At 44.7% G+C, this 11,831-nt stretch overlaps 1 protein-coding gene across 1 annotated transcript; it reads right to left on the bottom strand.

The window, feature by feature from the left end:
* Window positions 1-3,685: 3,685 nt before the first annotated feature.
* Window positions 3,686-7,112, bottom strand: TIGD2 (tigger transposable element derived 2). Its single transcript, XM_023195439.1, has 2 exons — window positions 6,729-7,112; window positions 3,686-6,545 (listed from the first exon to the last, which is right to left on the bottom strand). The coding sequence occupies exon 2, from the start codon at window positions 5,619-5,621 to the stop codon at window positions 4,044-4,046; it is 1,578 nt and encodes a 525-aa protein (XP_023051207.1). The 5' UTR covers window positions 5,622-6,545; window positions 6,729-7,112; the 3' UTR covers window positions 3,686-4,043.
* Between the last annotated feature and the right edge of the window lie 4,719 nt (window positions 7,113-11,831).

Below are 11,831 nucleotides of genomic sequence, written 5' to 3'. Positions count from 1 at the left end.
GGCCAAGGCAGAAAGATCGTTTGAGCCCAAGAGTTGAGACCAGACTGAGCAACATAGTGAGACCTCCATCTCTACTAAAATACACAAAATTAGCCAGGCGTGGTGGCGCACACCTGTAGTCCCAGCTACTCAGGAGGCTGAGGCAGGAGAACCGCTTGAACCCAGGAGGTGGAGGTTGCTGTGAGCTGAGATCGTGCCATTGCACTCCAGCCTGGGCAACAGAGTGAGACTCTGGCTCACAAAAAAAAAAAAGGAAAAGAAAAGAAAAAAAATAGCTGGGCATGGTGGCATACTCCTGTAGTCCCAGTTACTTGGGAGTCTGATGTGGGAGGCTCACTTGAGTTCAGGTCAAGGCTTCAACAGATTTGTAAAACTGCCTTGAGTTTATCTTTTTTTACACTCAAAGGTGACTGCCTTTCTTTGTAAATAAGTTCCAGAAGAGGAAACGCAGGAAATAATTAGGTATCATTTTTGTTGGTCTTAGAAGAAACTAGATGTTACAAGTTTATCCGGAACTCAACATTTTTACAGATGGGCCCCTGTGGTGACTGACAGCTACAGTCCTTGGGGTCTGGCAAACTCAATGCTGCCTGCCCACCTATGCATACACCCCAGCCAGCATTCCCAGAGATGGGTCTGTGCCCTGGACCTCAAAAGAGATGCCTGGGCTTCCTGGGGGTCTGCACAGAGTCTGTGGGAGAAGAGCTGTGATAAATTCTCCAGAGCAACCCTGAAGACCAGGGGTCCTCAATGTACAGCTGTAGAATTGCTCAATAGCTGGTGTTTATGAATGCCTGGAATGTGACTGCTCACCTTTCAACTCTTTCACATATGGGGAAACTGAGGTTCAGAGAGGTCCAGAATGCTGCCAAGGTTATCTATACAAAGAGTGGAGAATCTGGAGTTTGCATTCCAATCTGTTAACCTTCAACAACCCTACTCCTTCTGCTTGGCTAGTGTTCCTAAAGTGTGCAGATGAGGTATACAAAATTGATTTTAGGTTTTAGTTTGGCAAGTTTAAAAATAAAAATTCTTATGTTTAACTTGAATCAGACAAAGACCCCAGTTGGCACATGAGAACGGTAATTCTGTAGATATTATTGCTTACCATGTCTAGTGAGTATATTTAAAAAAAAGTCAATTTGTGAAAATATTAAGGTGATACGTGAACACAGCCCTCCTGAATAAGTCTAATTTTGGAGTGCAGGGTCCTCCCTATCATTCTGCTTAAATTGACTATGGCTTCTGATCCTGGCCCTGCCAATTCTATATTTAGCACCCAGTTCTCCAACCAATCCCTGTATTACTCTGAGATTGAATTATGAAATAGTAAATATTCACACTCTGCAGTTTTGTGAAAAAAGCATGCTTAGTTGCCAAATACTTTGTCCATTTGGTCTGAGTTCTGTTAGTCTCTCAGGTTCCTCTAAAAAACATATACATTTTAAAAATTAACCAACAGTCAGAATTATTAACCAATAGTCAGAATTTGTAGGTATTTCCTTTAAGGTGTACAAAGTCAAATGAGAATACGTATGTCTGCTTTTCAAACTAGGGTACATATAAGGGGCAAGTGTTAACCAAGATTACCACGATGTGTCTTTCTAGAGGAATTATTACAATATCTCAAGGAGGTTAAGATTTTTGTATTACAATGAAATGTGGAATGAGAATGCACAATTTATATTATGATTAATGACATGAGACTAAACCAGTTCAGTGTCACGACTGAACAAAGTTTGTGTTAGCAAAAAGCAATGTGAAAATGCAAAGCAGTGTTCAAATGTAAGTCATTACCCTTATCAAGTTTTAGAATCCTTAAGTCTCCAGGAAGCCAAATAGCCTCAGGACTTATCTTGCAGGGTTGTATTTCCTCAAGGCTATCAGGCAGGTGAAATTGTGTAAACTGAGGAAAGTGTTTTAATAATGATGTATGAATTCTCCAAAGAAAGTATATTCTGAGAGGTCTTCTGAAAAAGCTATTCTAGAAGCCAGAGGCTCAGCTCAAAAGACTGATGATAATCCTCATGAAAGAAAAGAGCCCAGACGCGGGCTCTAAAGTCCCCTCAAACCAAATGACCAGCTCCCTACATATAGCTGGGCCTAATTACTATAACCACTGTCTCCCATGGTATTTCTTTTGCTTTTTCTACTGATCTAAATTACTTTAGTTTGATAAAATATTCCAAGTGCCTCCCTTATTGCTCTTATCTACTGTAAAGGTATTTTATTATGAATTATGCCAGTATTAGATTTTCTTCTATGAACAAAGCCGACATGTATTTATTAGCAAAGTGCTAACAGAACTGGACCAAAGAAATTACAATTCCATTCTCATTTCCTATTATAACTCCACCAAATATATCTTAAATGCCTGCATACATCGCAAAGCCTACCAGGGGGTGGTAAGTGATTTTTCAGTTAGAGTAACCCTTCAGTTTTCAAAGAAAGAAATCATTATTGCATTTCCAATGAACTAATTACTTGTATCTTTTTTTTTTTTGTTTCTGAGACAGAGTTTCAGGCTGGAGTGCAGTGGCATGATCTCAGCTCACTGCAACCTCTGCCCTCTGAGTTCAAGCGATTTTCCTGCCTCAGCCTCCCGAGTAGCTGGGATTACAGGCGCATGCCACCAGGCCTGGATAATTTTTTCTATTTTTAGTAGAGACAGGGTTTCACCATGTTGGCAAGACTGGTCTTGAACTCCTGACCTCAGGTGATCCGCCTGCCTTGGCCTCCCAAAGTGCTGGGATTACAGGCATGAGCCACTGCGCCTGGCCATTTGTATCTTTTCTCTCACTTCCTTGGAAGGATTTTCCTAATGCAGCAAGCCCACTTTGAGTCACACATTGGATCTGTTTAGCATACTACTGAAACTCAATATCCACAATGGCAGTAACAGCTAACACTCAATGTTATTTTGAACGAGGCCCTATTATAAGCCCCTATTATTTAAAATCCATATGTCAACTCATTTACGCCTCACAAAACTCTCTGAGGCAGATATTACTTGTATTTAACAGATGGGGGCGTTAAGTAATTTGCCGATGGTCACACAGCAGCTGCACTCCTCTACAGTGCCTCTCTTCATGTTCTACTTTATGTTAGTCTACTGTTCGTGTGCTGGTTCCACAAATTAGATGTACGCTTACATTCTATTAGTTTTCACAAAAAATGCTGTATGAAAGCAAATGACATACATACTTTGTAAGCTTTCAAGTGTTACATAAACGTCAAATAGCTTATTAAAAACTACTGGCATCTATAAAGAACCCAAAAGACAGATGGTAAAATGTAACCCTTACCTCTTCTAATTGCAATAGTTTGGGAACTGAAATCTATTTTCCTGGAACAGGAATGGGATTCTTTCCACAACTATTTAGGAACTCTCCCTCTTATCAGATGGAAAAAAAAATGAAGTGCAAATCCTTTTTCTGGGACATTTAAATCATACTTCGCTTCCTTTACTATTCTCAAGAGACAGCTGATCTGAATTGCTAATTGCCCAAATACTGCTAGTACAGAAATGCAATATTTAAGGCTTTAGACTATTTTCCTTCAGTTCTCTGCAGTCGCAGTGAAATACTTCAAGTGCAATTTTTGCTGAACTCTTAAGATTTTCAGCAGTGGAAAAGCTGTGGAAATGGAAACTTACCCCCAATATATTTCAATTTGGAAGTTCAACTTCAATGAAAAATCATAAAAATGTAAGTTTTATTGAGTGCCTATAGTGTGCATGGGCCTTTATTAGACAAGCCGAATTCAGGCACAACAGACACAAGATCCCTGGCCTCAGGTACCTTATGATCTAATTAACATAATACATACTAGAAACAGTAGAAAGACAAGTTACATGTCAATGCCCAATGACTAGAGTCAACATTAAAGAGTTGTAATTTAAGTAATCCAAATTGACATCTAATCCTAAAATCATTTATAAAATGTATTTGGCTTTGGAATCCACAGGACTTCAAACAAGCAAAGTTTCACTGCAGATAGACAGTTACAAAGATGCAAGTACACTGAAACACTTAAGAGCCTTATTAATGATTTTTGTTATTTTGGATCTTCTGTTTTTTTCTTATTATGGTCCGAAGCCTCCTTAATACCAATTTATCAGACAGAAGCATGTCATCTTGTTGTTCAAGATAATCCAGTAAATTTTCAGTCCATTCAAGTGCAGCTTTATGGCTAATATGCTTCTCTGGATTCAGTTCTGTTTTTCTACTCTTACTGGAAGGCTTTTGCTCAGCAGCCTTGGTCTGGTCTTCAGCACTTTCACCGTCAGCCAGCACCTGACAGCTTGAGTCATTGCTCCGAGAGTCGAACCACTGATCAATAGTCTCAATGTCAACATGTTCACATTCTTCTGTGTTCTGTAAAACTGTTGCTAAATTAGCTGCTAAAATGGCTCCTTCATCAATGTTCATACCTGAATTCTCTTCATTGCCAGGGAAAAGTTTTTTCCATGCTTTGGTTATGGTACTTGATTTTACCATGTTCCAAGCTCTTGACACTTCATAAATTGCATCCAACACTGTCAAGTTCTTCCAAAATATTTTTGGGTCAATTCCTTCATCCATGTATTTCTGGAGAAGTCCTGCTCGGTAGTATCTTTTTACAGTGGCTAGAACTCCCTGGCTCATTGGTTGAATCAGACTTGTGACATTTGGTGGCAAATACTTCACAATTATTCTGCCATCATCTGAACTCAACATTTCTTCATTTGGATGTGCTGGGGGGAAATCTAAAAGCAGCACTGCTTTTTCTAAAAGTCCCTTGGATTTCAAATGCTTCTGTACCTGTGGCACAAAGTACTTTTCAAACCACTGTCTGAAAACAGACTGTTCTATCCATGCACCTTTTTGACTGTAATATGTCACAGGAAGGTTTGAAAGGTCAGTGCCTTTGAATGCTCGGGGCTTTTTGGCCTTCCCCACAACACAAAGATTAAGTTTGTGTAAACCTGTAGCATTTGCGCAACACATAATAATGATTCTCTCTCTGCTTGACCTACACCCAGAAGTACTTTGTTCAGTTTCAAGAGTTAATGTCCTTGATGGTAGACATTTCCAGAACAATCCAGTTTGATCAGCACCATAAATTTGCTCTGGTTGTAGATTCTCTCTTTCAACAAATTGCTGAAAGCTACCACAAAATTCACTGGCAGCAGTTTCATCTCCTTTTAATTTTGTTCCTTTACCAGCAGCCTTTGGAATACCATGGCGCTGCTTAAATCGAGTTAGCCAGCCTGACGATGCATTAAAATCACCTTCCATCCCCAAAGCATCAAAAAAGAACTTGGCTTGTTTTGCACAAATCGTTCCGGACACTGGAATCCCATCTGTTTTCTGTTGGTTAAACCACTCTATCATAACTCTATCAAGCTCCTCATATGTTGATGACTTCATAGATTTACGTTTGGATACCCCACTGGTAGGATCTGAACTGTTTGCATAGTTTATAATCCTTTCTTTGTTCTTTTTAATATCACGAACTGTGGATTCACCGATTCCGTACACCACAGAAAGTTTTTTGAAAGAGATGCCTTCCTCAAGTTTCTTAATAATGTCAAGCTTGTCCTTAATTGTCAACACTACACGCTTGCGTTTCCCCAACATTTTAAGTGTCTAATATTTTAGCTGATTACTAGACCAAGATAATTAACAACTAAGATTTGAATACAAAGCAACTAGAAAATGAGGTTGTAAGATTCCTCCTCTCACTTCTAGGGCCTAGATGGATAGTGCAATGACCAATTTCCTGACCAGGTCTACATGAATCTCTCTACTTGCTATTTTAAAACTTACAAACTTCCTACAAAAAAGCCTAGCTCCAATTAACTCTTATCTTCTTTCTCACTTAGGGTTTAGAGTCTTTGAATGAATTGCAATCACACTAGAGGTTAGAAACTCAATCAGTGCTGTACTAGTAAGGCCTCTAAAACAGTACTATTGCATACTCAATTCTTGCCCTCCTTGCAGGTAATGTTCTTTGCCAAAATAGCCACTAAATCTCAGGTGGAAGTATTTTAGGAAATGTGCTAGGGAGTAAACAGTTTAAGTCAAGAGAGGACTTGCAAACTTGACATACAGGAAAATACAATGGGAAAACTCACCCGCTGACTATGCGGTCTTTGTCAAGCAGTGGATTGTATGGAATGCTGTCTCTCTAGGCAAGGACTCGGCTATAGGTTGCGCAAGTGAGTGCTTGTGGAAATCATACGCAAGAGAAGATGACCGGGACAGAAGTGAACAGTGCAAATAAGGTGAAAGTGGAACAGGCAGAAAACTCTCTACTTTAAAAGCGACTTAAACCTACTAGATTTGGCAGCTGGAAAGGAGGATAGTGGACATGTGATGTCACATTACTAAAGAAAGCATCAAAAAAACTGCATCGGTGGAAATGAGGACCCAAGGTAGAGGCTATGGGATGGAAGGCTCGGTGAAGATGATGTTACAGTAATCCTGGTGAAAGACGATCCTCGATGGGCCAACAGAAGCAGTTCCTGTGGGGGCTGTATAGATACTCTGAGGCTCCGAAACCTAAAGGAAAACACCAAAAACATTTTCTTTCAATTCAACATCAGGATCTGTGGCATTATCCACATCTATCCTGCAACTATGTTGAGAAAATTAACGCTTCCTATCAATGTGATAGCTAAATACGACAAATAATGCTTTTAGGCATAATCTGGGGTGACAGGGAGAGGGACCTGAAGAGCCTACCTCCTGAAATTAAGAGGTCAGAGAGAAGCCGTGTTAGCGAGGGCCTCTCCCCGCTGGGCGAGCTTCAGAGCGCGGGACGTCTTTCCTCCCGCGGACGGAGCCCGGATTCCGCCTGGACGCCGGCGACCTGGGTGTCACTGCCGCAGCCAGCCAGCCAGCGGGCGGCCACTTGGCACAGGGAACGCCAGTCCGCCGGCCCCGGGCATCGCCCTGCGCCCGCCTGCGCGGCGCCCAGACCACACTAAGCGCAAATGGAGTCTCCTGAGGGAGGCTGGCACTGGTGGCGCGGCAGCGGCGAGGGACGAGCGGAGAGGGACGAGCGTCGCCGCAGAAGCCGGAAGGCGGGGGATTAGAGAGCACGCGCGCGCCCCCGCAGAACGTTGTGCCGGCGAGGGGGCGGGGCCTGCGCGGGTGAGCGCACGCGGCCCGGGGGAGGGGACTCTGGCGAGCAAGCGGGAGGGGCGGGGCCCGGCAGGGGCGCGTCTCTGGGCGCCGCGTGGGTTCCACTCACCGCCTGGCCGTTCGGGGCCGTACTGCCTCCCTGGCCGGCAGGGGGCGGCACACGCTCGCCTTGTCCTGGCGCTTTTCCCAGTGGCTCGGCTCTGCGTACGAGGCTCTTCTCTCCCGGAGGGGAAAATTTAAAATCTCTGCCCCATAGGGCTGGGTGGGAAAGCGGAGGATCCTCGCGTGCCAGGAGCGGGCTGCGAATGGGGCAGGGCGAGCGCACGTGGGGCGTGTTTACAAACAGCAGCCGTGCCGCTGTGCGGAGGCGGTCCGGGTGTTGGAGCCCAGCGTCGGCGCGCGTGGAAAGTGCTGGCCCAAGCGAAGATCATGAGGCACGGTAGGAGCCGGCGGACGTGGGTTTGGGGTAGGAGCTGGGGCGTTCACTCGGCAACACCCAACCAGACAAGCCCAGGGTGCCGAGGCGCGGCGGGCGGCGGTTGAGGTGAGCGTCGGGTCAGCGCTCCCTGGTGCTGATGCTCCGGAACTCGTCACAGTCGCTCTAGAGACGGACCTTTTGCAAAATCGACAGCACCTGGGAGACGCGGGAGCCTGTGGGAGGTGTCATGGTAAATATCCTGCCACGCCTTGACGCCCGGGGCTTCTCAAGTGGAAGCAGGGCATTGCGCTTTGACCGAGATTCCCTTTATTTGTTTCCAACGGAGACACTTGCGGAAGGGTCACCGCCTTCCCGGAGGAGGGAGCGGTGCAACTCCACCTTGCAGCACCTGTTTCCTGGGAAACGCGGTCAGGCTGCCTCCCTTTTCGTCTTGTGTGTGCGTGTCACAGTTTGAAAAATTGAAAGTTCTTCGGCGAAGCGTCTCTTCCGTATGAACATAAATGTAACCTTTTCATTAACACAAAGTAACATAGTAATTCGTCATTTCTTTGACAAGGCCATATACTGTTTCTGGAATTTCAGAAACTTGGAGATGGAAATCAAAGCGAGCATACTGTAGAAAACAGATGTTGATTCTAAGCCTTCTGTTTGACTCCGCCGCCAGAACTGCTCAATTGCCTTTCTCAACATAGCATCCTTCCACTATCTGGCATGACAGAAATTCTTTGATCTAGTTATGTTGTGAGGTTGTAAGTGGCTTTTGGAGAATACCTGCTTTTAGACCTCTCCTCCTCTGTGCCCTCCATTTGGCTTCCAACAAGTCAGCCCCTTTCTGGAACTCCTGGTTGCCTATTTTGGGTAGAATATAACTTACTTCATGGTAGTTTTATATAACTTTAAAAAAAATTCTTATTTTCCCTTATACCTGTGAAGAGCATGAAACACTGCTAGAACAGCACTTTTACTGCCACCCATGTGGAAATGAGGCAGTCTGTAACCAGATGTCAGCTGCCTGCCTTTCCCCCTCTCCCCCAAGTCTGCTGGAGTTACTCTGTCCCAGGATATTTAAGTACAAAGGAATCCTGCCTCTTACTCTTCCTCTCTTTTCCACAGTATCTCTAGAATTTAATTTTCTTCCAGATACCACTTGCATTTTTCTCTGTTCCTCCTGGATTCTCCAGTTTGCTGTTTTCTGTCTTATAGCGCCTCCGTTTTTATCACCTTGTGTAAGTTCAAATCTGGATACAGCCCACATTTCTTGATTTTCTCAAAACGCCGCTTGACTCAAGGCAATTGTATTTAGTCGACTTAATAAGATTTTACTAAAAGCAATTGTGTCTTTACACAAAACAGTTTTATTGGGCAAACTTTCTCCTTTTGTTGGGGGAAGGGGTGGCTAGTTATAACTGACATTACAGCACGGGGGGAGAGGACTTAAAATGTTAAGAACATGTGTATATATATGTATATACACATATATACATACATAAGAATATGTGTGTGTGTGTGTATATATATATGTGTGTGTGTGTATATATATATGTGTGTGTGTGTATTTTTGAGACAGAGTTTCTCTCTGTTGCCAAGGCTAGAGTGCAGTGGTATGACCATGGCTTGGGCTCACTGCAGCCTCAACCACCTAGGCTCAAGCAATCCTCCTGCCTCAGCCTCCTGAGTAGCCAAGACTATAGGCTACAGGTGTGTGCCACCATGCCCAGGTAATTTTTGTATTTTTTTGTAGAGATGAGGTCTTGCTCTGTTGCCAGAGCTGGTCTCAAACCCCTGGGCTCAAGTGATCCTCCCATCTTGGGCTTCCAAAGTGCTGGGATTACAGGCATGTGCCATCCTGCCTGGCCAATAATAGATTCTTAAGGTGGTGAAACTACTCTGTACAACTATAGTGGTGGGCACATGTCATTAAACATTTGTTCAGATGCACAGAATGTACAACACCAAGAGTGAACCCTAATGGAAACTATGGACTCTGTGATAAAAATGTTTCAAGGTAAGTTCATCAGTTGCAACTGATGTTCCACTCTGGTGGGCAATATTGATAATGGGGAGGTTATGGATGTGTGGGGGTAAGGAGTATGTGGGAAATCTCCCTGTCTCCTGTGGAATTTTGCTGTGAACCTAAAACTGTTCTAAAAAATAAAGCCTATTTCTTAAAAACGTAGGTACAAAAAAAAAAATGAGAATGTTGGGTGCCTAAGGCAACTTACTCTTTCTCATCTACTATAAGCTCAACACAGCACACTCCAAGCAGTTCTCCACTGGACACAGCTGGGTATCCTATAATTCATTTCAATTCTGATACCATCTGCCTGGAGTATCCCCCCACCTTCAAATGCCAGTTGCAAGTAGTAGGTTGTTGTTAGTTTCCAACCCCAGCTGGGGTCTGAGGGGAGTTGGTGGATGGGTGGTGGGTAGTTGAAAGAACACTTGGGGGACTGTAAGCAGTTGAGATACAGCTTTATTCTCTCTCCGTCTCTCTCTCTCTCTCTCTCTCTCTCAGCCTTTGTTTTGGCCACCTGCTCCAGCTGCAGCCCCTCTCAGCGCTGGCTCCACCGCTGCTGCCACCCCCAGGGCCTGTAGCTGAGCTCCCCAGTGTGCTTGCTGCTTCCTGGCTCCCCTCCCAGTCACCTGCAAGGTGGCCCAGCTCTCTCTTACAGAGTCAGCAGTGCAGTTATATTACTCACAGATAATAGTGGCTCAAAGCCAGGTGATGAGCCCACCCATAATGTGGTTACCTAACTGTGTTTATGTAATGCACGGGATTGTGCACCTGCACTCCGGTCCTGTTGTGTCATGCAGCACTAGAGGTTTACCTCCACCAACTCTTTTCTGCAGTGCAGCTATTTACCTTACACTCCATCCCCTAGGCCAAGGGAGTCCTCTTAGTGGAGAAATGTGTCCATAGGGCAGCAGTCTGGACCCATAGGCCAAAGCAGCAGGACATATATGCCCTGGAGGAGGGTTCCTTCCTTGGCCATTCCCCTACAAATCATCAATCACAGAGGCTGTATTAGTCCGTTTTCATGCTGCTGATAAAGACATACCTGAGACTGGGATGAAAAAGAGGTTTAATTGGACTTACAGTTCTACATGGCTGGTGAGGCCTCAGAATCGTGGTAGGAGGTGAAAGGCACTTCTTACATAGTGGCAGCAAGAGAAAATGAGGAAGAAGCAAAAGCAGAAACCCCTGATAAGCCCATCTCATGAGACTTACTCACTATCACGAGAATAGCTCGGAAAGGACTGGCCCCCATGATATAATTACCTTCCCCTGGGTCCTTCCCACAACACATGGGGATTCTGAGAGATACAATTCAAGTTGAGATTTGGGTGGAGACACAGCCAAACCATATCAGAGGCCATACATTAAATTCCCAAGTCCTCCCTCCATGGGGCTACAATGGCCATCCATCTGCAGTGGGTGGCTTGGAGGGTCCATGGCCAAAACCAGGTTTTTGTTCCCCTACCTTTAGGGACATTGAGGCAGGCAACAACAAATTACCATTTGTCACAATACCTGGTTGGAGGAGGTCATCCTTTCTCCCATAGGTCTTGCCACATGGCCCCGCCCCAAATGGTCCAGTGACCAACTAGCCAATTCTGTAACTTCCAAGTAGTTAACCACAAGGTTAAGCCTTAATAAACTGCTCAGCTATCAGTGCAGATTATCATAGGTGTCATCTCTTTGGTGATCACCATTCACATTGTCCTGACTTTGGCCCATTGAGTACTTTGTCCACATCTGGTATCAAACCATATGGTGTCAGTACTAGGCTGAACCACGCATGACAGCGGTCCAGGCGGCAATGGCATCCCAGGTGGGTCCATCCATATATCATGCCCCATGGGGGATACAGTGGGGTGCCCCTCTTTAAACAGTGATGGCTCAGGGTTTAGGGGTACCTCAGGCTGACCCATAGCCTTATATTGCATCAGAACTGTAGGTCCCAAGACTTCTTGCAGTTCTGCTGCTAAGGGGCTTATGCTCAGAGGACTCCGCTGTTCTAAGTAGACATCCCACTTTGCTGAAGTGGATGTCTGTGCCATCCCAGTCCGGGGAGTCATTACCCGTGAACATATCCACCCCACTATTGGGTAAGTCGTTTGCATGATGACTGTAGTCCATCCTGTCACACTCTCATAAGCCTGAAGGGTGGCATATGCAGCTGCTAACTGCTTCTCTGTCAATGAATACTGGAGCTCAGCTCCCTTCCAAAGTTGGAACCAAAAGCCTCCTGGTGTTTTAA

Source organism: Piliocolobus tephrosceles, chromosome 3 (genome assembly GCF_002776525.5).
Source record: "Piliocolobus tephrosceles isolate RC106 chromosome 3, ASM277652v3, whole genome shotgun sequence".
NCBI classification, from domain to species: domain Eukaryota; kingdom Metazoa; phylum Chordata; class Mammalia; order Primates; family Cercopithecidae; genus Piliocolobus; species Piliocolobus tephrosceles.
The sequence above is the reverse complement of the archived record's forward strand: the minus strand, read 5'-3'. Positions and strand labels throughout refer to the sequence as shown.

What these genes read in the sequence shown, in the direction of transcription:
- TIGD2 (XM_023195439.1), bottom strand. Translation starts at nt 5,621, where the DNA reads ATGTTGGGGAAACGCAAGCGTGTAGTGTTGACAATTAAGGACAAGCTT.